General features: G+C 38.4%; 1 protein-coding gene across 2 annotated transcripts in view; it reads left to right on the plus strand.

Moving 5' to 3' along the window:
* The window catches only part of Uggt2 (UDP-glucose glycoprotein glucosyltransferase 2), an 82281-nt gene extending 55985 nt beyond the window's left edge, over nt 1-26296 (plus strand). The window contains exons 27-39 of one of the 2 annotated variants that reach the window (XM_090341959.1): nt 192-381; nt 3730-3885; nt 4224-4309; nt 5254-5338; nt 7005-7087; nt 9259-9357; nt 10896-10980; nt 13153-13335; nt 15990-16150; nt 16709-16823; nt 21064-21180; nt 23256-23382; nt 25729-26296. In XM_090341959.1, coding sequence (XP_090198085.1) covers nt 192-381; nt 3730-3885; nt 4224-4309; nt 5254-5338; nt 7005-7087; nt 9259-9357; nt 10896-10980; nt 13153-13335; nt 15990-16150; nt 16709-16823; nt 21064-21180; nt 23256-23382; nt 25729-25751 — 1510 coding nt within the window. In that variant the 3' untranslated portion in view covers nt 25752-26296. Of the gene's footprint in view, nt 1-191; nt 382-3729; nt 3886-4223; nt 4310-5253; nt 5339-7004; nt 7088-9258; nt 9358-10895; nt 10981-13152; nt 13336-15989; nt 16151-16708; nt 16824-21063; nt 21181-23255; nt 23383-25728 lie in introns of those variants that run through there. The other variant, XM_090341960.1, reaches the window with a different exon arrangement.
* Nucleotides 26297-27454: the final 1158 nt, after the last annotated feature.

Consider the following 27454-nt stretch of genomic DNA (forward strand, 5'->3'; position numbering starts at 1 on the left):
GTATGTAATAGACCATCATAACAGATACTGGTGTTAAAATCATTGTCACGAACTCTTTCTCAATAGTTGGTTTTATTTAAGAACTTGTAGTGCTTTTGCTTTAGCCATTTTTAACATTTTAAACAAATAACTGTCTTGATCTTGGTCGTCCTAGTCATTGTTATTGTTGTTGTTATTATTATTATTCACAGCTTTTACCGTTTTGTCCTGGAAGCAGAACCGATGTCAGGAACTAATAATAATCCTTCTCCTGGACCAATGGCAAAATTTCTGGATATTCCTGAATCACCCCTTCTAACCCTTAACATGATTACTCCCGAAAACTGGTTGGTTGAGACAGTACACAGCAACTGTGACCTTGATAACATTCACTTGAAAGATGTAAGTGATGATGTGAGGAGAGGCTGGGATAAATTATCAGCTGTTAGAGTTTCACTACATAAGTGGTAATGTTGCAGATGCATTCCAGGATTTTATGATTCTCAGCTTTGATCCCTTCTTTTTGTGCTTTCCCTTACTTAGGAATTAAGCTTCTGTGGTTTTCCATCTTCCAAGGTATCCTGACCACTTTTCACAACTCATACCACTAGCTCTCCATGGCTGTTATAAGGTGGAGACAGATATTACTCAGTGCCGGCATTGTCCTTTTAATTCCAACAGGAAGTTTTATTCAAACTACTCTTGTAACTCATGGCTCACAGACACAGAAAACTATTTGAACTAAGCAGGGTAGCAAGCAGGAAGCAAGGTTCAAGATTACACATCAGGTGTGGCATGCCTGCTGCCTGTCTGCCAGCACGACCCTTCTCTTACTGTTGTCATTTAACTAAGGCAGAAAGAGAACAATTTAAATATTCTGAGTCTTTCAAAAGATTGAATTTAAATTAAGAGAAGAATTTTAAACCCTGTCTCCTCTGCTCCTCCCCACAAAAAATATTTCAGAGATCCCCAGGGTTAGGATTCAAAACTGAGGAGTAAATATATCTCTAGGATGCTCCTTATCTTGACCAAGGTATGAATATTGAACTTTGTCTGTTTGGTTAGAATTTTCCTATTTGTTTCTTATGCTTCTCATGGGTTACCTTTGCCTAAGGATTTTCCTTCAAGACAAATTTCTTGCAATGCACAGATGAACAGGTATTTGGGATCCTAAGTTACTTCCCTGTGAGATACTCCCCTATGCCCCAAAGAGCCAAAATAGAGTCACAGCCATCATCTGAAATGGGTCCTTTAGATTTAAGGAACAGAAGGAAACAAGGTAATAATATGTATGAAGGAAAGTTCACTAATGACTCTGCAAGAAGTAAAAAAATAAAAAGATCCCTATTCTCTACATGGTCAGTGAGGTCTCTTAGCAGAGAAATCTGTTGGGTTCTCTTTGACACCATTATATGCTGGTAAAATAACTGAAAAAAAGCTGTAGCCCTCTGTACATCACCTTTGTAACAACTATTTAAAAATTTTTAATGCATACAAACTGTTAAAAAAAATAAACTGTAAAGACTACCAGTCAAACCTAAAAAATGAAATGGGAGCTTCTCAGTGAATGTTCTAGCAGCTATCAAACTAAGTAGCAGATTCCATGGTATCTTTTTAGAATGTGATCAAATCAATGGTAATTTTAACTGTGAAGGTAGGAGACTAAAATGAAGACAAAGTCCCTGTGTCTTCATAGAAGAGATAAAGAAAAGGATTTTTTTTTTGGCCAGTCCTGGGGCATGAACTCAGGGCCTGAGCTTTCCCAAGATTAGAGCACTACCACTTGAACCACAGCACCATTTCCAGCTTTTTCTATGTGGTACCAAGGAATCAAACCTGGGTCTCCATGCGTGCTAGGCAAGCACTCTACCACTAAGCCAAACTCCCAGCCCATGAAAAAGATATTTAAAAATTGTCACATCTTTAAACATAAACTTTTGGGCTCCCTTTCCACTGTGTGTTATAAATACCCCTTATCTGTAACTACCATAGAAAAATATGAATAATGCACAAAGTTACTTACCAGAATAGAAAGAAGTTGAGATTGATAGTACATCCTGGCAAAAATGAGTTTAATAGGAAAGATTTGTCATTGTACTTCACAAATATTATTATTACAAATACTCCTTGCAGTATTTAATTTCCAAATGTCATTGAATGTTTGGGGTGAAATACATAACCCAGAAAATTACTCCTTCACTGAGATTTCACTCTCCTAATTGTGACTACAAAAATTTCATTGTACAGCAGCATTAATGCCAAAATTAAAGGAGACAAAAGTGATTACAGGAAAACTAAAAGTAAGATGATTCAATGTGGTCAAAAGATCTCTCAAAAAAGGAATAAACTTTTTGGTTTCATAGTATGAATCAAAGGAATTTGTCTGTTATACAGTGTTATAACATAATGAACTTTTCATAAATGAAGATATTCGCAAACTGATTAAATGGAGATCATCTGCCCCATGCCCATTTTATAAATTTTTAATGTAATAAACTTTACTTACAGTCATGATAGGGTACTATTTCCTTGTCTAAAAGTTAGATGGTTGAACTAGATGGGCTCTACAATCTCTTCCTACATTGTGTCACTTTATTTTTGTGTTTCTTGTCTGTGAATCATTCCATTCAAGTAGATTGCTTATATGGATCGTTGGCACACTGCAAATATCAGAAATACTTACTAGAATATGGAAGTGGCGCTGTGGCTCACAGGGTAGGGTAGCCTTGAGCTGAAGAGCTGAGGAACAACACTCAGGCCCAGAGTTCAAGCACCATAACAGTAATGTGAGGGCAACTACTCAATATGGATTATTTCTAATACTTTATCCAAAGCACACTAAAAAAGGTATTGAAACCTTCATACTGTGGAATAAATGTATAGATTTACCTGACAAAATTTCCAAACTGTGTAAAAATCTCCAGCCATTTGATTTTATTTTCATCTATCCCTGAAGTATATATTACAGCATTCATAGTAAGAAAATCTGAAAGCAGTTGGAATGTCCACCAATTTAGAAGATAGCAAGCCTAGTGCTACATACCTGTAGTACCATTTACTGAGGAGACGGAGGCAGGATATTCACAAATTCAAGGCCAATCTAAAAAACAAAAGAAGGACAGTGAAACATTTTCTCAAGAGAGAGACAGAAAAAAAGCTGTTCATAAAGACACAGACACATATGTATGCTGAGAAAACCACATTTAATATGTGCAATTTTTGCTTTAAAAAAGTAGTGAAAAAGAAAAATCAATGTGCTGACATGAATTAGGGAAAAACTTTTGTTATGAGAAATAAAACACACATCATGAGTTTGGTCTGGAAGAAGTAACTCAAATGATCAGTTTACTTATAGGTAAAAGAAGGCTTGAAGCAAGGTCCCATGGCTCAAGCTTGTTATCTTTGCCGTTTGGAAGGTGGAGAGGTTTTAGGCAGGACTTAACAGTTCCTCCAGACTCCATTTCAGCCAGTAGAACAGCCTTGTGGTAGACACACCTGTTTTCCCAGTGACAGAGGGAAGCCAAAATCAGAGCATTGTAGTCCATACCAGCTTGTGCATAAAGCACAAGCAAGACAAAAAGAGGTTGGAGGCATGGTTCAAGCCATAGAGTACCTGTTTAACATGCATGAAGCCCTAAGTTCAATCCAAGTTACCCAAACTGCTTCAACTAATATTAAAATAATCACATTTGTTTGTGTATTGCATTGAGGACCACCAATAACCAAAATAATAACCTGTTTTCTCTTCAGATTGAGAGCATTGCTACAGCAGAATATGAACTGGAACACCTGCTACTTGAAGGACATTGCTTTGATACGGTAGAACAAGCTCCCCGGGGACTGCAATTCACACTGGGCACAAGAAACAAACCTGCTCTGGTGGACACAATTGTGATGGCCAATCTTGTAAGCATTCTGAATATGTAATTGGTGATATTTAACATTCTGAAGAAATTCTCTTTGTGTTTCCCTAATAAAATAAGCCATCTTTTTTCTATTGCTGGAACAGCCCACAGAAAACAAAATTGAATCCTTGAATAAACAAATTAAAACAAAAATGGAAAGAATCATGCTTTGAGAATAGACTTTTACAGGTTACTGTAAAAAAATTGAAATTTACTTATAAAAGTTTCTTATGGGGTAATTAGTAAATATTAGCTTTGATAATTCATGTATGGTTTTTGTGAACAATTTATTATTCTTAATCACATAACTTAATGACCATTATTTCCTTGTCTTAAAAGGGATATTTTCAGCTAAAAGCAAACCCAGGTGCTTGGATACTAAAACTACGCCAAGGAAAATCAGAAGATATTTATCAGATAGTGAGGTATATAAACCACTTTTAAATTTTCATGTCTGAACAAGAGTGTTGTATGTTAAGACTGAGTCAGGCCCAGATGTCAGCAAAATATAAGAGTAAGATTTTTCACATCTGTGCTATAACTTTTTGTAGTGACAGTTGTTGGGCAGGACTGTGCCTTTAGCTCTGGGGTAACTACATCTAGTGACATCACAAAGCTATGACCCCAAATGATCATTTTAGAAAAGGGTAAAGGTACAAGTACAATGGAACTAAAAAGCAGCCCCTGATTTGACCACTAACTGCTTCTCCTTTGACAAAATTCAGTTTCATTGTAAACTGTTTTTCATATAAAATAGAAACAGAGCTGGGTGCCAGTGGCTCACAGAGTTGTCATCCTAGCTACTGGAGGCTGAGATCTGAGGATCATAATTTGAAGCCAGCCAGCCAGCCTGAGCAGGAACATCTATGAGATTCTTTATTTCCAGTTAACCACCATAAAGCCAGAAGTGGAACTGTGGCTCTAGTAGTAGAGCGCTAGCCTTGAGCAAAAAAGCTAAGGGACAACATCCAGGCCCTGAGTTCAAACCCCGGGTATGGCACAAAATAATAATAATAAGAAGAAGAAGAAGAAGAATAGTAGAAACATTAGGATTTCTGTGTATATCATGGACACATTTTTTCAGTCTCAGGAACTGAACAGTGCTCTTCAGATTTTGTCACTCATAAATGCTTTGTGGATACAAAAATTTATATAACTGTATGAACACTGGAAGAAATAAGTCACTTTTGTACAACTTATATTAAACTTTGATAATTAAAAATATAATGTGTATCTTAATGGACATAGAAGCTGCAAATATGATATATACAACTGATAACTATACTTTATTGTAAAATAAATTATTTCTATCATGAAAATTATGTCTATTTCTAAATTAAGGATAGATGCTTATGTCTCTTTGCTTTAGGCATGAAGGAACTGACTCCCAACCAGACCTAGGTGATGTTATTGTTGTACTAAACAGCTTCAGGAACAAGATAATGAAAATACAGGTATGGGAGGTTGAAGATTTTACATGCTTTATTCTTAATATAACATGTATTTTTTTTTCTTGATTTTTGCCTTAAAATAAATTTTAGTTTTACTACCTAAAATTTTGTATTAAAACTCCTAGAGTAGGGGCCGGGAGTTTGGCCTAGTAGTAGAGTGCTTGCCTAGCATGCACGAAGACCCAGGTTCAATTCCTTGGTACCACATATATAGAAAAAGTCAAAAGTGGCACCATGGCTCAAGTGGTAAAGCTCTAGCCTTGAGAAAGCCTAAGGGCAGCGCTCAGGCCCTGAGTGCAAGCCCCAGGACTGGGAAAAAAATTCCTGGAGTAAAGGAAAAGCATTTAGGAAAATACAAAAGAAGGGTCAACTTAGCTGGGCATGGTCGCTCTTACCTGTAATCCTAGCTACTCAAGAGGCTGAGATCTGAGGATCACAGATCAAAGCCAGCCCTGGCACTAAAGAATGTGAGACTCTTGTCTCCAATTAACCACTAGAAAATGGGAAGTGGGGCTGAGGCTCCAGGGCTAGGGCAGAAGCCTTCATTTGAAGAACTTAGGGACAGCACCCAGGCCCAGGGGTAGGGTGATAGTCCTGAGCAGAAGAGCTCAGTGACAGCACCCAGGCCCAGAGTTCAAGCCCCATGACCCACCACACACACACACACACACACACACACACACACACACACACACACACACACACACACACAAAAAGAATGGGCAGCTTTTGGTTTTTAAGGTTATTCCACATTACTATATCTACTATAGACAGATAATGTTATAAATCTAGAGATTAGTGGAGAATACTGTTGAAAAAAATAGTCCTGAAGAGAAAAAATGATGCTTCTTTGAGAGAATATAACTGTAACCCCTCTATATGTTACTCTGACAATAAAATACAATTTCTAAAAAGCTATGAAAAAGAGAGAATAGGATTTCTTTCCTTTTTTTATTCTTTTGAGGCTCTTTTTTCTTAGAAAGGAGCTTTTAATGATGCCTGCTTGAAACTAATAAAAAACATTGGATGAAATGTTTAAATCTTTTTTTCCTGTCCGTCATGTGATTTAACCTCAGGGCACTGGGCACTAGCCCTCAGCTCTTTTGCTCTGGGCTAGTGCTCTACCACATTGAGCCATAGCACCACATCCAGTTTTCTAGAGATAAGGGTCTCACAGACTTTCCTCCCTGGGCAGGCTTTGAACCACTGTCCTCAGGTCTCAGCCTCCTGAGTAGCTAAGATTACAGGTGTGAGCCATGAGCAACCATCCAAATGTTTAAATCTTTTTTTGAGTTTCTTTTTGTCATCTTTAAGTACATTACAAAGGAGCATTATTTAAATGAGCTCCTTATCTAACATCCCAAAGATCAAGCAATGCCTAAATTCTGTGAATCCAGAAGTAAAGGTAATTCTAGATAATGTCTAAAGATGATTAGATGAGAAGTATGGGAGTAACCACCAAAGAAACTTAAAATAAGAAGCCAAATTGCTAGACAAAAGCCAGATTTCATTGGTAACACTCTGCTAAGGTATTGCCTGTATTTGTTCACCTTGTCTGTCTCACATTCCTTTCCAAAGGTTATCATGCTCTACTATGTTACATTTGAAATTCATACAGCATAATATTTAAAGGTGAGAGTCTAAAATTTGGGTTTGCTGTGTTACCTAGGTTCAGAAAAAACCAGACAAAATGAAGGAAGATATCCTTATTGATAAACATGAAAAAAAAGGAGTGTGGGATTCTATTAAAAGGTAATTACTAGTGATAACATGTAACTAGATTGATCCTAGTCGGTGGAAATCTCCAGAAAGTAGAAACCCAAGTAAAGCCCAGATGCTCTCCTCTAGGAGGTATAAGGTAAATCCATAATATTAAAAGTACAGGATTGGAAACTAGAGCTATGAAAAAGACAAAAATAAAATGCTGTACAAATCTTAGGAGTAAAAAAGGATATATTCAATAGGAAGAATCTAGGAAAGGTTTCTTAGGAAAAGTGTATGAATTCTACTGGAAAGGAAAGGTGATATTCAAAAGTTGAAGACAGAGTGAAAGTAGTACTTAGTTATATGAGGCCAAAAGTGACATGTTCATTGGAGAACAGAAATTGAGTATAATATGAAATTTGTTAGTTATGTTATGAGTCAGAAAACAAAAGAACTGGGGTTAGGGGACAAAAGAACTGGGATTGTAGCCAATGTTAAAGTGCTTGCCTCCGTAGCACTGCTCGTGAACAGGAAAACACTAGCTCACATAGGGGAAAAATGGAACAGACCTGGCTTGGGCACTTAGGTGATATGGTCTAAGAGCTGTATTTCTGCCTCTTAGTTCTACTCTTTCTGTACCTCCTTCATTTTCAGGTAGGCTTTTAAAAGTTACCATCCCCAGTAGGTAGTTGCCTATTTTCAAATAATACCAGCCAAAGTTCCATGGTTGAGTCATTGGTGTCCCAAACAAAACCAATCCCTGTGGCTCCAAAGGCCATGCTTCATCACACACACTCTTCCAGAGCCTGTGGAAAGGCCTGGCCCACCTCACAAAACGAAGTCACCAGAAAAAGCCACATCCTCTTTACTCAAAGGGGAGTGGGAGTAAGGTGGGCAAACACAAAACCTATCTGCTATAGTTCACACTGTAGAGAACTTTGAAAGTCCTACATTATGATGACAAACCATTGAATGCTCTATTCAACAAAACAAAATAGAAGCTTTAGGCCAAATAGACTCAATAATATAAGTAGACTTGGTTATGCCAACCAAAAGTACTTCTATCATGAGGTCTTTCCATTCACTCAGGATTCTTTTTCTTCTTAGTTGGTGGAAAGAATCATGTTACTGCCCTCAACAAATCAAATGTTTTAGTTACTCAAAGGACTTCAATTAAAAATAATTTGAAAAATACTTCTGTGATAACAGTTTTTACTTGGAAAAATATTTGAAATTTTAAATTATTACACTTTTTAAATTTTAGTCATGCTGAGTATCTCCTTATTCAAAAATAATATTTTTAATTAAATAATTTTCATTGGAAGAAATTATACACCAAGAAATTATACACAAGAAATTATGAAGACCACTTATGAGATTAGACATACAGAAAAATGAGAACGGGCCACCAATCTATGTCCCGGATGCATGTACAAGATATGACCAGTAACCTGGGCTCCCTCACCTCTCTGTTCTCATGGAAACTGCTGTGGACCAACAGGTCGGAAGTTAAAGTGCAGACATTTAAAAAAGAATAGTTTAGCAAGACAGGTCCCCCCCCCTTTCTCTAATCAGTGGTGGGGCTTTAACACAGGGCTTGGCATTGTCCCTGAGCTCTTTTGCTACCACTTTGAGCCACAGCTCCACTTCTGTTTTTTGTGTGGTTGGTTGGAGATCATAGTCTTGCAGGTACTTTTCTGCCCAGCCTGGTTGAACCATGATCCTCAGATCTCAGCCTCCTGAGCACCCCGCAAGAGTCCCTTGTTTTCAGCATTCATGGACCTTCTTGTATAGTGGTGTATTTATACAACCTGTTTCTTGTTATGATGCTAAGGTTTCTACACACTAGACATGAACATAGCAGACTGTAGCCATTTCACTTGGAGAGAGTATAATTATATTCCATGTTAAAAGTACATAAACGAATCTCAGAAACGTAATAGTGTCCCATGTTGAATGTTAGCACGTCATGATCGTTAGGATAAGAGTTTGTTTCATCTGTGCATGGTGTTGCATACCTCTAATCAAAGAGTTTGGGAGGTGGATGTAAGTTTGAGATCAGTCTCAGCTACATCAGGATATCCTGTCTCACAAAAAGAAAGTTCATTTAAAGTTAGTAAGTTAAATAAATGTTTTCATCTTAAATGGCATTCCTATTTGAGTTTTTAAGCATATAAAGTTTGTTACAATATATTTTAAAACTTATTTTTTATTCCAAGTTTCACAAGAAGGTTGCATAAAGAAGATGACAAAGATGAAAATGATGTTCTAAATATTTTTTCAGTTGCTTCCGGCCATTTATATGAACGCTTTCTAAGGTATGTGTTTATTTTACCTGATTGGTTAAAATAATAGACTTACATGACTCTGACTTCAAAAAGAATGAAGGAATTTAACAGTGAAGAGAAACTGTGGTCTTCGTTTACTTGATTCTTAGTTCTTTTCCTCATAGGAAACCAGTAGTATGATTTTTATATCCTGCTAAATGTCTATAGTCCAGTGCATAAATACATATGCACTATAGTATATCTACTTGCACATACATATATAGTCTTATCCAAATAGTAATAGTACATATTCAGCCCCTTGCTTTTTACTATCTATAATTATGCAATAAACATATTGTTTAAATGCAGTGAAATTTTATGATTTGACTTAGAATAATGTTAAGACTGTGAAATACATAATTTATTAGATGATAGGTAGCAAAATTAAGAATAGAAAAATTTCCTTTCCCAGTGAGGGAAATACCTTGTTTTGTGGTTGCTTGTGGTTCACACCTGTAATCCTAGTTGAGAGTGAAAATTGTAGTTTGAGGCAAACCAAGGCAAAAAAATTCAAGAGTCGCCTTCTCACTCCACATCTGGGCACTGGCATGCATCTGTCATCTTAAGCTAGATGTTCCAGGCAGCATAATGCATGAGAGGCTCTTTAAGTGGAAGGAAGCTGGGCGTGGTGGTGTGTGCCAGTCTTCCCAGCTAAAATAGGTATATTGTAGCATAAGAACATTCCTGAGCAGGAAATGAGACCCTCACCTAAAATTAACCAGCTGATAAATAAGAACTTGAGGCATGGCTGCCTATCAAGGTTGAGATGCTGAGTTCAAAACTTTAGTACAAAAAAAAAAATCCCTTGGGGGCCGGGAGTTTGGCCTAGTGGTTAAAGTGCTTGCCTACCATGCACAAAGACCCGGGTTCATTCAATTCCTCGGTACTCCACATACATAGCAAAAAGCTGGAAGTGGTGCTGAGGCTCAAGTGGTAGAGCTCTAGCCTTGAGAAAGTCCAAGGACAGTGCTCAAGCCCTGAGCCCAAGCCCAGGACTGGCAAAAAAAAAAAATCCCTTGTTTTGTAAAAAGAAGGAAAAAGATGAAATAAGGAAAGCTTATTAACAAAGTAGAAAGGGATTTTTTGACAGTTTATGGGAAAGGATCACAAAGAATGGCCTACAAGGTATATATAGTGTTGATACTTTGAACAGGAGCTTTAGATAAACTTGTATCTTTGAAAGATCTTGTATAGAAAAACAAGCATCCTGTCCAATAAATTATCAAACTAGACAAACTTTTCAAGTTTTGTAGACTTAATATTTATCACATAGTAATACCAGTAGAAGCAAGATTATTTTAAGTGTAGCTTCTCTATAAGAACAAACTAAAACTAGTCAATTAGTCTATATCAAATACATGTTTTTCTACCTTATTCATTGCATATTTGATCACCCATGATATTTCAGATAGTTTAGTTCAATTTTCTATAACTCATAGTAGAAAATACCTAATTTACACCTTTAAGTATTTAAAAGTCTTTAAAATTTGGATATTAACTTACATTGGGTTTAATATTCCTTTATATAGAATCATGATGCTTTCAGTTTTACGTTACACCAAAACACCAGTAAAATTTTGGTTTCTGAAAAATTATCTTTCACCAACATTTAAGGTGAGTCATTACCCTTCCTGGAGGAGTGATGTTTGAATAGTAAATTTGTGAGTATTGTTGGAGGCCCAGACATTTTTCTTTTCATAGTGAGCCTTTTAAAATGTATTATCTGAGTGACATGTGCTTGGAAAGAGACAAAAGAGAATTGATAACTACATATATTTAAGGTTGTCCAATTCTAACTTATCAAGATATTTTATTCACTTTTTAATGTCTGCTATATTTTATAACTGCTATAAAACAAAACCCAGAAGCCCCAAAATTTAACCTTGAAAAATGCTTTAGATAAATATTAAACTTAGAAAAGAGTAATAAGACAAATTGTAATAAATTGTAATTGTAATAAAAATGTATTATCTATGCTATTATTTTTAATACATTTTATCTAGCTTGATAAAATTTGACAGTGAAAAGTATGTAAAGATATTTCAATGATAGAATTCTGTCATATTTTTGCAAAGATAATAGTATCAAGAAAACATAAAAAATATACCCTAGAAAATAGTTCTACAATAGTCCTTAGAACAATAAAACTGATTTTGTGCAGTGCATAGATTGATATGGTAATTGGGAACTATCATCTCAGGTGTTTTATTAGAAGCTTACATGTGGTCAAACCTGTATTGCCTTTGCCCAGCCTCACACTCCTGCATGCTTCTCTGTATTCTTGTACATAATCAGATTCAATGAAATTAACATCTAGTTTAACAACAGTTCAGTGTCTATTTTAACAGCAGTTCAATAGAATCCTCTTTTTGTAGGCTGAAAGAAATGGTAGAAGCAGAAATAAAAACAGCTAATCGTGTTTCTGTCCCTTAATATTTATAGGCATGTTTTAAGCCCTTACTGATGATTTTCAGTTGTTCTTTATAAGAATACCAGATGGTAAGGAAACTAAGACTGGCCTGCACCAAGACACACCTAAGACCACACTGTAATTTAATAATTCATTAAAAGGATCCCCACAACTCAGATTATGCATAAACGTTTATTTGAAGAAGTCAGTGAAGGAAGAGGCACAGGGGGAAGTTAGGATGAGGGCAAACCAGATGGAGTGTTCATGTGTCCTTCAGTGGAACATGCGTATTCCTTCTGGCGACAGGAGACTTCATGGGCTGTTACTCAGATTTGGTGTGCAGCTTTTATCCTCGGTGTTAGGACATGCCCTCTGGGATGTCCTAAACCTTCAGACCCTCCAAACCTATGCTGATTCATTGTGTCTCAAGGTCCTCACCTTAAATCACATTTCCAGCATAAACTATCTGGGAGACAAGGGCATTTTTCTTAGACAGGGCACTCCAGGGAGTTTCCCCTTGGTTCCACAGCATGGAGCCACACCCTGTGCCTTGATACTTGGCTGAGATAAAGCAAAGGAGTAATGTGAACCTAAGCATTCTGTTCTGAAGGCAGAGGATTCACCTATGGGCACTGTCTTATCTCCTGCACCAACAAAGACCCCTGTCCTCCCAACCCCCTCCCCAGTTCCTTTGGCAAAAATGAACAGAATCTGAGAAGGAAGCATTAACACACAAGAAGTGATATTTGTGTTGTCCTCCTGACAGCATGAGGAACAGAGGTAACTGCTGTACAGGTAACAAAGTTTGAACCTCATCTGAGCAAGAGATTATCTTACTCATTAGAAAAATGGTGCTACATTTGGATGAAAAGTCTCACGCCTTATGAGAAATAGTATTTTCCTTTCCTATGATTTGTGTTATCCCAAAATTTGTTTTAGAAACATACATACACACACACACACACACACACACACACACACACACCACATACATTGTCTCATATACACAGAACAGTAGTAAGAGGCAGTTGAGAAGTTGTTTTGAGATCAGCCCAGGAAAAACCTTAAAGCTAGATGTGGTGGTGTGTGCCTGTTATCCTGACTACATGAAGAGATAAATACAGGGATCATAGCTCACTTCAGCCTAGGCAAAAATGCAAAGTGGCCATAAAGCAGGGCCCAAGTGGAAGAGCAAGAAGCATAAACAAGCACAAGCACTAACTTTTGGCATTTTCCCAACTAGTTTATTAAAATTCGTAGTAAACACTTTCCTTTAAAAAGTGTTTTTGTTGTTGTTGTTGCTTTTTTTTTTTTTTGGTAAGACAAGGCTGCTATTTCCTTGAGTCATTGTTTGATGTTTATGTGTATGCTTTTAGGAAGTAATTCCTTACATGGCTAAGGAATACGGGTTCCAGTATGAGCTAGTCCAATATAAGTGGCCCCGTTGGCTTCATCAACAAACGGAAAAACAACGGATTATTTGGGGTTACAAAATTCTTTTCCTTGATGTCCTTTTTCCACTAGCAGTGGACAAGATCATTTTTGTGGATGCAGACCAGGTAACAAGATTATTTATTCTCACTTGTTTACTGTCTCTGTTCTCGTGCTGCATACCTATGTGGCGACAGTGCACCTCTAGCCTAAAGAAACCAGCATCCTAAGAGCCATATAATGTGTGATTGCTGTTCTTAATGTGCTAGGTTATTTCTCATCTCTTTTGTTGTCCCTTGGTTATTCTCATATTGTTATAATATCTTACTTTATTATCTGGTATATTGTGTATACGTTTATTTATTTGAAATAGGAAAGGGAAGCAGGGAAAACAAGATGAGGGGAGGGGTGAGGGAGGGAAATGGGGACAAAAACATGAGAAGGGGTATCAATGTGTGTGAAGTAATGCTCCTTCTATCTGGTGAATATAACTGTAACCCCTCTATTAATTACAATAAAGAAATATGGGGGGAAAAAAGGAACCAGCATCCTTCTAGAGAAACTAAAGCTGAAGGCATCACATGGTTCCATTTAGTATTTAGGATAAGACAGTCTTCCATTTAAAACAGTAGATTTTTAAATTAAGTATTAAAAAATAAGACAAATAATTAGTCATTACAACAGTAGCCCCATGAATTTCTTATACAGGTGGTTTGTGGGGGGTTTTTTTCTTAATTATGTCTCCTTGCTGGAATAGTTAGAAATTAATGCAAATTCCTTCATTCATCTAGTACAGAGTATACCAAATATTCATTCCGTAATCAAGGTCATAAGAATCAGCCACTTTTAGGGAAAGTCCTAAATAGTGGTAGGAAAGAGTATCGTCTTCTTAAAAACCTATGTCTACAAGTTATAGCTTTTCCCTTTCCCTGCTTGTATTTCCTTTGTAATGATTAATGGAAGAAGATATAGCACTTCAGTAGCAGTATAAATGTTGTAAGTTAGGTATTTAAAGTAGATTTTTATATCTAAAACATGTGGATATAACTATATGAAATACTATTTTCCAAGTTGATAATTATGAACCATTATAAAAGAATCTTGAAAAGTACAAAGCATGTGTGATAGAGTTAAGCACTTTCTGACAAATTTTCTAATAAATTTAATTTTCTTACCTTTACCCAAATACATTTTTCCAGAAGACTGGAGTAAATTTTTTTTAAAAAGTGCACTAATGTCATTAAAGTAACTTAGAATATTTGGGGATTTTTTGGTTTTTTATTAGTTTTTATTTTAATACATAGAGGGGTTAATTATATTCACCAGATAGAAGGTGCATTACTTCTCACACATTGATTTCCCTTCTTATGTTTTTGTCCCCATTTCCCCCAACCCCCTCCCTTCATTTTTCCTTTGCTATTTCAAATAAACAAGTAAACATCTATATACTATACCAGGTAACAAAGTGAGATGCTGTAACAATATGAGATTAAAGGGCAACAAAGGGAGAAAAACATAATACATAAAGAATAACAGTCACCTATAATTAAGCTCTTGTTTCCATATCCCGGAGATCCATTAATTTGGCCTCATCCTATATGGCCTTATGTATCTAGGGTTTGAGCTATTATTCTCTGCTAGGAGATTTCTAGATGTATACTAATTATTACAGATGAGGGAAACCATGGAGCCTGTGTTCCTTTGGGTCTGGCTTACTTCACTTAATATGATTTTTTCCAAGTCTTTCCATTTCCTTACAAATGGGGTGATGTCGTTCTTTCTGACAGCAGCATAGAATTCCATTGTGTATAAATACCACATCTTGTTGATCTACTCATCAACTGAGGAGCATCTGGGTTGGTTCCATATCTTTGCTATGGTAAATAGTGCTGCAGTGAACATCGTTGTGCTAGTGGATTTAGTATGTCCTTGTTTCTGGATGATTGGGTAAATGCCAAGTAATGGAATTGCTGGGTCATAGGGGAGCTCTATGTTTAGTCTTTTGAGGAACGGCCATACTGCTTTTCATAGTGGCTGAACGAGTTTACATTCCCATCAACGGTGTAGTAGTGATCCCTCCTGGCCACATCCTATTCAGGGATTTTTTTGGTATGACTCCAATATGGAGTAACGCATATTTATTATACAGTGATCTTAGTGTTCACGCACACATTTAGAAACACACACTGAGTGCATAGTAAGCAAAGCACTTATGTAGTATTTAACTCCTCAAATTGTGTCTTGTATCAAATGCCTTACTTAGAAATGTTATAACAAAGTATTCTAGTACTAAATATGAACAATGTTACTATTACATAGACTATGATTATAAATATCAGATTTTCAGTAGAAACCTGTAAAGACCAGCCGGGAGTGTGGCCTAATGGTAGAGTGCTTGCCTAGCATGCACGAAGACCCAGGTTCAATTCCTCGGTACCACATACATAGAAACCTGTAAAGACCACAAGCATTTAGACCCAGGAAGCATTATGAAAGAATGCAGCTGACTCCTACAGTAGGTTCATAATCAAGTTCCCATGTAGAGGACGTGTTATTTTACAGCACACTCATCAGTGACAGTGTTTACCTATGTAGATTGTGAGACTGGAGCCCCATGACCTGGATCTGGACGGGGATGGGGGACCCCTATGGGTACACCCCATTCTGTGACAGTGTTTACCTATGTAGATTGTGAGACCGGAGCCCCATGACCTGGATCTGGACGGGGGCGGGGGAGCCCCTATGGGTACACCCCATTCTGTGACAGTGTTTACCTATGTAGATTGTGAGGCATGACCTGAAGGAGCTCCGTGACCTGGATCTGGACGGGGCCCCCTATGGGTACACCCCGTTCTGTGACAGTCGCACTGACATGGACGGCTACCGCTTCTGGAAAACAGGGTACTGGGCATCCCATCTCTCAAGGAGGAAATACCATATCAGGTAAGAAAATGTACACCCTCACCTTTCTATAGATAACGCATTAAATCACAAGGTTGACTCTCCCTAGAGATTATACCAATTACATGGTGTTTATTACATGTCCACCACAGACTTAAGTCTTTATACATGTGAGCTCATAAAATCTTTATGACAGCCTCCTTGGCACTACTATCTCCACTAGTGCAGGATTCTTTTCATACTTTAGACTTGGTGTATATAAGCGATAGACTTCCAAATATACTCTTCTCACAGAAGAATTAAGTTTGATTTGTCAAGAAAATGCAGATAATCACTCTTTTAGAGCTACCAATTTCAGGACAACTAGGAAAACTATAAAGTGACCCTTAAAGAACAGAGATCCTACAAGTATTGGAAAACACTCAAATTGTGTCTAATACCATATCTATTATTCATATTAATGTCTAATACTACACACTAATAGCATATTTATGAAAAAACTTATCAGACTCTAGGATATAAATAGCTAATAACTATCAACACTCACTGGGAGAAACTGTATAAACAACATGAGCTACCAAGGAGTGTTCCCTTTTTTAGTGCCTTGTATGTGGTGGATCTCAAGACGTTCAGGAGAATTGCAGCAGGTGACAGGCTCAGGGGCCAGTACCAAGCTCTCAGCCAAGATCCAAACAGTCTTTCAAACCTAGATCAGGTTAGTAAAATGTAAATCAAAAAAATATAATGCATGTGCCTAAACTGCTTCAACTTCCTGAATACAAATATCAAAATCTTTTATTTTCAACTGTTTTGTACTTGGGGCGTGTATGCAAATATGTGTATTTACGAGTAATTTTTCAACTTAATGTCAGTAATTTTGTTCAATGTTTTTCATACTAATAGCATTTTGTGCATATATTTCAATTCTCAGTCTCTTTCACTGTGCCCTATTTAGTCACTCTTCTTTTTCTTGTCAGCCTCTGGTGCAGAGCTCAGTGAGTTATTGCATGCACTCTCACACACGTGAAGGTAGCACCTGTGGGTGCCCGCCTGCTGCCCCACTGGGACACAAACTGGGGACCTGTGGTGTAGGTGAGACTTGACTGGGCTATAGACTAAAAGATTCTGTGTGACCACCAGTACCTTCTGATGCAAAAAAAGAAGGGAAACTTCCTAGGTGGAATCAGAGCAGACATGGATACCTGGCCAAAACCACTCTTGCCCAACGAAAAGCAAATACAAGAGGCCCTAGTTAGTTCACCTCTGTCTGACTGGTGCCCTGAGCATACGCCAGAAGTATGGTTACTGAGCTAGCCTCTAGTCCCATGAAGCCCTCTCACTGTATACAAAGACCTGAAAGCATGGCTGCATCAAGACTGTGGAATGATTAAAATGTCCATCCAATGAATTAACTGTAGATTTGTAAAAATACAAAAATATGAGTAAGCAAGACACATGACACTGGCAAAGGTCAAACCCACAACAGTAAATGCTAGGTTAGAGAAGAAGAGGAGGAGAAGAAGGAGAAGGGGAAGAAAGGGGCAGAGGGAAGGCCCAGACAAAGAACTCAAAAGCCTAATGATGGGGGCCAGGAGCTTGGCCTAGTGGTAGAGTGCTTGCCTAGCATGCAAAGCCCTGGGTTCAATTCCTCAGTACCACATACACAGAAAGAGCATGAAGTGGTGCAATGGCTCAAGTGGTAGAGTGCTAGCCATGAAAAATCTTAGGGACATGCCCTGAGTTCAAGCCCCAGGACTACCAAAAAAAAAGCCTAATGATAATGATGATCAACAAAATGAAAAAGGACATTATAAAAAACTAGACTCAAGGCTAGGCGCCAATGACTCATACCTACAATCCTAGTTTCTCAGAAAGCTAAAATCTGAGGATCATAGTTTGAAGCCAACCCAGACAGAAAAGTCCATAAGACACTTATTTCTAATAAACTACTCAGAAAAAGCAGCAAGTAGTACTATAGCTCAAGAGATAGAGCACAAAGAGGCTCATGGACAGTGCCCAGGCACCAGTGTCAGGACACCTTCTGATCCCCAAGGACCAGAAAAAAAAAACTGAACTCAAAGAAGATACAAATAAATAGATTTTATTTGTAAATCTTATGGAATACACATAATAAACAGCTTAATGAAGTAAGGAAGAGCATACAGAATAAAAGAGAATCTAATAATGATCATTTTAAAAACACAGAAATCCTGAAGAAAGATCAAACTTAAATTCAATCAGATTTATTGAGAGGCCCAATAATTCAAATTTAAAACTTTGTAAAGTCTCTCCAATAGAATGATCTGGCTTGAACATTACGCAGATGTAAATAGAATAGGAGTTAGGAGAAAAGGTAAAGAAATATAACTGGAACATTCAAAACTTCTGAGATACTATTAAGAGGACCAAACTCAAGTATTGTGGGTTTAAAAGAAGTCAAATGCTAATAGATAGAAAACATTCCATAAAATAATCAAAAATTTCCCATCACTCTAAAACCAGAAGTAGAGCTGTGACTCAAAGTGATAGAGCACTAATCATGAGCAAAAGAACTAAAGACAATGCCCAGGCCCTGAGCTCAAGGTCCATAACTGATAAAAAGAATTCTAAATTGTGAGAAAGAAGCATGTATTCTGTTATGTGAGACCAGAATCAGAAAAGAACCACAAGATGGATCACAGTTAAAATGTTAAGTTCACCTAACAGAGACTACAATGGTAAGCCCATAAGGTAAATGGCAGATTGCTCAACAAAAACACTAAAAACAAGGACATGGAACCATGTATTTGAAGCTCTGAAAATAAACAACTGCCAGTCTAGATTTATGAACCCAGAAAAGCTTCATACATAATGGAAGTGCAAAATAAAAATTCATGATAAAATTTAAAGCAATATATGACTTAAAAGAATCTTACACTGCATTATGAAGATAAACATGAGCATTAAATTACAGAGAAAATAAGTCATACAACATGAGGAGATAAGCAAATGATTAGGAAACAACACCAGAAAAACAACATAACGGTAGGAATTACCACCTACATTTCGATTAATATATTAGGGGGCTGGGAGTTTGGCCTCGTGGTAGAGTGCTTGCCTAGCATGCATAAAGATCCAGGTTCAATTCCTTGGTACCACATACATAGAAAAAAGCCAGAAATGGTGCTGAGGCTCAAGAGGTAGAGCTCCATCCTTGAGAAAGTCCAAGGACAGTGCTCAGGCCCTGAGCTCAAGCCCAGGACTGGAAAAAAAAAAAGATACATAATATGGCATGTTGGATTATAATGCATGACTTGATCATTTGTTGCCTACAAGAAATGAATCAGACTGATAGAAGCAAACACTGACTTAAGATAAAAGGGGGTTCAGGAAGATCTACCAAATAAATGGACCCCAGAAGATAGCCCACACGCTACAGTCAATCAGATGAGGCGCAGAGGGCACTTTACATCTAGAGGAAACCAGGGTTATGTCTGTGCACCAAACATCCATGCACCCAGCTTCAGTGCACCCAAGCACAAACACATAAAAAGTACACATAAACTCCAACATAATAGCAAGTGGCAGGCTACCTACCATCATCAGTATGTCATCTAGACAGAAAAGTACCAAAGAAACATGAAAATTAAATGACACTGTAGACAAAGAGACTGAACAGATATCTACAGAGTATTTCAGCAGCTGCTGCTCAATACACACTTAGTTCTAAGAAGCCCACGAAATGTTCTCCACAATATTTTAGGATATAATGCAAATCTTAGCAAATGAAATAATTCTGTGTCTTCTATCAGACTACAACACAGGAGACAACAGAAAATACGCAAACACATAGGCCACCATGTTGGTCAAATGAGTGGGTAACTGAAACCAAAGTTCTAGTATCTAATGAAAATTAGAATACAGCCTACCAGATCCTTCCAAACATTATTAATAAATCAGTTATAAGAAGAAAGTTAATAGCTTGTAGGGTCTACATTAAAATTTTAAAAGTGGAATGATTTCAAATAAATAGCATAATGATGCATCACAACTAGAAAATAAAACATGAAAGAATACTTTGAAACTCTGTCTTCAGATAAACTGGGAAATGTAGAAGAAATTGATACATTCTAGATGAACTTGGCCTAGAAATTTTGAACTAGATGGCCAGGAGTTTGGCCTAGAGTGCTTGCCTAGCATACATGAAGACCCGAGTTCGAGTTCTCAGTACCACATACATAGAAAAAGCCAGAAGTGGTGCTGTGGCTCAAGTGGTAGAACACTACCCTTGGAAAAAGCCCAAGGGTGATGCTCAGGCCTTGAGTTCAGGCCCCAGGACTGGCCAAAAAAAAAGAACTAGAATGATATAAGCCAAATAGATCTGCAACATATTGAAGCAGTAATAAAATCTCCCAACAAAGAAAAACTTAGGACCAGGCATTCTGTTGAGATTTTAAACAATTGATGCCAATACTCAAACTTTTTCATGAGACAGGAACTTGTAGGGACCAAGGAATCCACAGCCCCTAGAATACAAGCAAACTTTTCTTGGGAAAATGGCTGTGAAACTCTCCATGGCTTATTTGTCCAATGCTCTTGAACCCATGAGCCGACTTAGAAAGCCCAGAGAATGCACTGTTGGGAAAGTACTTGTAAGACACGGTTTCCAGCTAGGAGACAAAAGTTCACCTGGAAAGTGTGGCAGGCCCCTCTTCTTCAGGAATAGCAGCCTGTGTGAGTCAGGGAGGACTGTTCTCCTTGGGAGACCCTCCCTCATCCTCCTGGACTCTAGTGTGGAAGCTTAAGGAGACATGGGTGTAGTTTCAGTGCATGCATTCATGCATTCCATGAATAAGACAATTTGGCATTGAAAGCGTAAAAATGGGAGCTATCTCAAATTTGCATATGTTTTATAATACAAAAATTGTCTAAATTTCCTTTAGATCCTAATTTCTGTATCTCTTGTCCTCTGATAGGATCTTCCAAATAATATGATTTACCAAGTGGCCATTAAGTCTCTGCCTCAAGATTGGCTGTGGTGTGAAACCTGGTGTGACGATGAATCCAAACAGAGAGCCAAAACCATAGACCTGGTAAGTGTGTGAGCTTCATCTGCACAGAGTCAGCAGGAATAGTTTCTGTCCTACCCATGTACCTCACTTTTCCTGCTGCCCAGTCTATTATGAATTGCCTTGGCTCGTCCTACGAAAGCGGCCTAAATAAGCAGGGAGACCTTGATAAACGACCCTGAAGAGAGGAGCGGAGGTCTGTGTGAATGTTGTCAGCTCTGATTTGGACTTGCACTCAAGGTCCTGCACTCAGTCCTGCATGTGGTACTGGATGGTCTGTGGGGGCTGTTTATCCATTGTGGGATATTCAGCAGCATACTTGGCATACCCCACTAGTCCTCCTCAGGGCAGCTGAGATCTTCAGACCTCACCAGAGCTCTCTGTGGCGAGACTCCCTGGTAGACGTCAGCACCAAGTTAGAGAAAACAGATTGTAGCACTAGCAAACTAAAGAGAGCACAGTGTTGCAAGTAGATTTGGGCACTATTTAAAAGAGGAAATATTAGGAAGTGGTGCTGTGGCTCAAGGGGTAGGGCATTAGCCTTGAGCTGAAGAGCTCAGGGACATTACCCAGGCCCAGAGTTCAAGTCCCACAACCTTTCCTTAAAAAACATTGTGTATAAAGTTGGCTTCAGTAAAGAAAATGCTATTTTCCATTCCTATGAAAATATCCCTGAACTGGTGGCTCATGCCTGTCATCCTTGCTACTCAGAGGCCAAGATCTGAGGATTGCGGTTCAGAGCCAGCCTAGGCACAAAAATCCTTGAGACTCTTATTGCCAATTAACTGCCAGAAAGCCAGAAGTGGTGCTGTGGCTCAAGTGGTAGAGCAATAGTTCTGAGCTGAAGAGCTCAGGGACAGCGCCCAGGCCCAGAGTTTAAGCCTCATGTTGGACCAAAAAAAAACAAAAACAAAAACAAAAAAACACAAAAAGGACTAAGATCACAGGCTGTGGAGCCTATGTGATGGCTTTGTCTTAACAGTAGGAGGAGATGGAGCACAGAAGCAGCTTCAAGGCCTTTCTTTATGCCTGCCGCTGGGCTGCCTTTCCAGCAGCAGGTGGAGAAGAGCTTGTTCCATTGTCACTTCATTTTAAGCAAATGGCAACTGTGCTGCACTGTTCATTCTCTCACAACTCATGTCCATGTCCCAGCAAGTCTCCTCAGATATGCAGCATCTTTCCTGGTCAACCTTCTCCTAAACATGGATTGGCCTTTGGGCCTACATTTAATTAATTTTCCAGGAAAATCAGTAGTGAATCAAGTCATTAAAATCAATTCAATATCCCTGAACTAAGAGACTATGTTGTTTTAGTTCCTTTGCAAGATGAACAAACCCCTCTCCCTAGCAGAGTTCCTGGCATGTGTAGGCCTCAGGGGAAAGATAGAGTTTGGAGCCAGAATGGAGCTTCCAGCTCCGGTGCCTTTCTGTGTCTGCCATGCTCTCTCAGACATGGCCATGGAGTTACATGTTTTGTCAAAACAGAAGTGTGTTTCGAGTCTGCAGGTAGGATCACTGAGTAATCTCTTCAGTAAGCATTGTCCAAAGATAGTTCAGGCCAAGCATTAGGGGCTCAGGCCTGTAATCCTAGCTGTTCTGAAGGCTGAGATTGGAGGATAACAGTTCAAATCCAGCCCAGGCAAGGAAGTCCCTGAGACTCTACATCCATTCTAGAACATGCCTATAAATCTACCAGTAAACACATTGAAGGATTTATACACACACACATACACACACACACACACGCGCGCGCGCGCGCACATGAACAATATAGGACTCTATAGACATTCACACACCAGGGCCAAAGGAGGATATGTACAGGAGTGGCTGACCGCGGCCCAATAACTACATGTAGATGATCATATAAAATAATATTTTGTGAAAGGAAGAAAAAACAGAAATGTTTAACATTCTTACGAACTATCATGGTTTCATATTGTCTATTTAAGGCATTTTCATTAAGCAGTACTTACATACGTACATCTTGTCATTTCCCTAGCTATACTAAATTTCTGCTCTGTTTCTGATAAAAAAAATGTATATTCTAGTGGTCATCTTGAAACATGACGTTTCACTAACAAAACTTGTTTAAACTTATAGTGCAATAATCCCAAGACAAAAGAACCCAAACTGAAAGCTGCTTTAAGGATTGTCCCTGAGTGGGTGGAATATGATACAGAGATACGACAATTATTAGATCATCTTGAAAATAAAAAGAAAAGTACAGGTAAGTCATCACTCTGCAGTTACATCTGAACCCTATGCCACGCTAATTAGATCAGAATATATCAAAGACTTTTTAGTGATCAAATGATAGTTGTAATTTAAGAATATTGGTAGCTTCATTAACAATTTTATGTAGTCTAAGCTTACAAACTTTTACTATAATGCATGTTAATTATAAATATTAATCAATTTCATTAAATCACTAATTAGGAGTTGAACCCCAGGTCTCATACATGACAAGCAAGCTAATTTATTTATTTGTTTGTTTATTTATTTATTTATTTTGCCCGTCTTAGGGCTTCATCTCAGGGCCTGGACACTGTCCTTGGGTTTTTTTCAAGGCTAGAGCTCCACAGCACCATTTCCAGCTTTTTCTGTGTATGTGGTCTCAAGGAATGGAACCCAGGGCTTCATGTGTGCTAGACAAGCACTCTACCACTAGACCACGCTCCCAGCCCTACAAGCAAGCTTTCTACCACTAAGCTCCACCCTCCCCCTCATTTATTCTCTGTGACTTTAAACTCACAGATGGAAACAGAAAGGAAACCTACTCCCCATGATAGAGCTTTAGCTCTTATCGTTACAAAAATGGTAGCATTAACATTAGCTTGCTTCCTGACACAAAAAGAGGTAAAAAGTAAAATAAATGCAATCAACTTATTCTCATTTTCACAAATATGAAAATATAAGCAAATCTTGAGAAGTAACAACAACAACAAGCTTCACGAGACTCACTGAAAATGTTACCTCCTGTGCTATAATTTCATGCCAGGCATCCGTGGCTCATACCTGTACTCCTAGCTACTCAAGAGGCTGAGATCTGTGGATCATGGTTCAAAGCCCACTGGGCGGGAAAGTCTCTGAGACTCAAATGCAATAAAAACTACTTAGAAAAAGCTAGAAGTGCTCTGTCTCCAGTGGCAGAGTGTTCACCTTGAGCACAAAGGAGCCCTGATTTAAAGCCTCAGGACAATGAATCAATCAATAAGCAAGCTAGTAAGCAAATAATCCTTGAGTAGTTCAGTAAAGAAGAAATTCCCCAGTATGGATGAAATTCTAAAGTTAGAAGATGATCCCCGGACACCGGTGACTCATGTTTATACTCCTAGCTACTCAGGAGGCAGAGATCTGAGGATCTTGGTTCAAAGCCAGGCTGGGAAGAAAAGTCCCTGTAAGACTCTTACTGCTAATTGACCACTCAAAAACCAGAAGTGGCACTGTGGCTGAAGTGATATAGCACTAGCCTTGAGCACAGAGAGGCTCAGAGACAGTGCCCAGAATCTGAAAGTAAGTTTCACAACAGACCGAAAATAAAAATTTTTAGAAAGATGATCTTCTGGAAGCAACATTCATCTATTCGTTCATTCATCTATTCAAAAACTAATTGATTGCCAGAAGCCAATGGCTCACATCTATAATATTAGCCACTCAGGAGGCTGAGATCTGAGGATCACAGTTCAAAGCCAGTCTGAGCAGGAAAGTCCTTGTGAGACTCATCTCCACTTAACCATTCATAAACCAGAAGTGATGCTGTGGCTCAAGTGGTAAGGGGCTAGCCTTGGGTTAAGAGAGCTCAGGGACAGCACCCACATGAGGTTTGCATGAGGCTTGTGTCCATGTCAGAATGTTCTGGCCTCCTGGCTTAGATGAGGACTATGTATGTGGTCTCCTCTGTTGTTCCACTAAGTAATTATAGGATACCCTGTACATTTTTACTATATTAAATCTTTCAACCTCCAGGTACTCCATCTATAATCATGTATAAACTCTGTGTACACATACACCAAGCCTGGGGCTTGAACTCATTGCTCTGGCACTAAGATTCTTTGCTAAAGGCTAGTGCTCTGCTACCTGAACCACAGCTACAGTTCCAGCTTTTTGCTGGTTAATTGGAGAAAGAATCTCATGGACTTTCTTGCTTGGGCATCCTCAGATCTCAGCCTTCTAAATAGCTAGAATTACAGGTATAGCCACCAGCTATAATTTATTAATTTTAAATCATGTCAGTTTTAAAACTCAGGTGGGTTTGTATTATGGCTTTTAATGTTTCTAATTTTATAAAATTATATTTGTGAACCTATATAGATCATAGAGATAACCAAGATATCTCTTCTCATGGACCCTTGATAATCTCACATTCTAGAAAAGAAAAAAATATCACAGCACAGTATAATGAGTACTGAATGTACAAAGAGCCCTTCTAATGTCACACAGGTGTGGACAGTACTCAACTAACAAGATCCTCAGTCAGCCCTTGTGCTGAAATCTTACATACAAAATTAACTTCCATGAGTGACATTTATATATAAGATTTCAGGAATTAACTATAAACCTTCCTTTCTTCCAGCTCTGGCACATGATGAGCTCTAGCACTGGTTTACATAAGATGGAAGTATAAGAAATCTGCGACCTTCTGGGGAACTGGGGAACTGCTGCTGAGAATAGTAGGAGGCTTCATTAAGAACGGTGACATATTTTTCAATTAAAAAGTACTTAAAATACATGCACTTACCATGTAAAATAGGTCTTATTTATGTAAGATGTGACCACTGAGTTTTTAAAACTAGATGGTTACTCTTTCCTTTACTGTTTACAACACTGGATTTTTACCAGTTCAAATTGGTGCTTTCCAGATAGAAGGTAACTTGACCACCTAGCTCTCATGAGTACTGATCAAAACATCTGCACCTTTTTCATTCTTTCACAGAAAGAAAAGAAATTCTCAGATTATCTCAGAATAAAAATGATAAGAATACTTTTATCTTTTTTAATGTAAGCAATGCTGTACTGTCACTTATTTTTCTTAAGCCACATGAAGTTTTAATCCGATGCTCTATATTGTTTCCTTCTATTTCATAAAACAATATTCAATAGCCATATCTGTATGTATTCTTATTTTTAAGAGGACTATTTAATTAAAAAACCATGTATGTATATAATTGACTTTCTGCTTGTATAGATGAATACTAAATATTTTTGAAGTATGCAAATATCTTAGCATCATAAGATTTGGGGACCAAAATAAAAAAAACCTCAATTGTTACATAGATACCATCTCCATCCCCTAAAGAATGAGAAAGCAGGATAGCTTTAAAAGCTGTAGATAAGGGACTGGGAGTTTGGCCTAGTGGTTAAAGTGCTTGCCTAGCATGCATGAATACCCGGGTTCGATTCCTCGGTACCACATACATAGAAAAAAGCCGGAAGTGGTGCTGAGGCTCAAGTGGTAGAGCTGTAGCCTTGAGAAAGTCCAAGGACAGTGCTCAGGCCCTGAGCTCAAGCCCAGGACTGGCAAAAAAAAAAAAAGCTGTAGATAAGATACTGTTGGGGAGTTTAGTAGTTGGCCAGTGTACCAGCCGCTCTCAGGGCTCTGTCACAGAGCTTCAGGTGACCTCTGACCTCCAGGGCCATAAGGAACTAATTCTCTGCCTGTAGAGACAGGCTAGTTCATCTTAGACCAGGGTCTCTGCACAGAAACTTTCTCTCTTACTCCTTTAAACTCTTCAGGAGTAGGAAACAAAAGGACAGGGTCCAAGCCCTGAGTTCAAGCCCCATGACTGACCAAAAAAAGCTGAATTTCAATACCCTTTCCCCAACAGCTCCCCTCTCATCTCTCAGCCTCTCCCTGCAGTAAAATGGAGAGTGGTCCACGTATGACTGCATGACTGGACTGGTGGAACAAGCTCAAAAGGTCCCATGAATGAGCTGAGGCCGCAGCCATGGGTTGGCCTAGACAGCCAGTGGCATGTGGCCTTCCATTCATTCCTCTTTGCAGTCAGGATCTGAGCTGGGACTTGGTGAGACGAGTGAATACAAGGTCGCAACTCAAGCCAAATGCCCCAGCCACCTACTAGCTTACGAAAAGTACTGTGTAGTTAGAGACTCCACAGGGTTGTGCCACGGAATTCTAAAAGCCTGAGAAGAGCTTTGGTGATGTGACCTGTAGTGCAGTAAAGAGTTGATATCCGTTAATGCCAGAATTGCTCAATGAATGCAAATGTATCTGCCATTTCCTGAATGGCTTTCCTGCAGTGATGTTGCTGTGTCTGGTAAAAGCTTTGCTAGGACTACTT

This window comes from Megascapheus bottae, chromosome 11 (genome assembly GCF_031878675.1).
Source record: "Megascapheus bottae isolate mThoBot1 chromosome 11, mThoBot2.hap1, whole genome shotgun sequence".
NCBI lineage: Eukaryota > Metazoa > Chordata > Mammalia > Rodentia > Geomyidae > Megascapheus > Megascapheus bottae.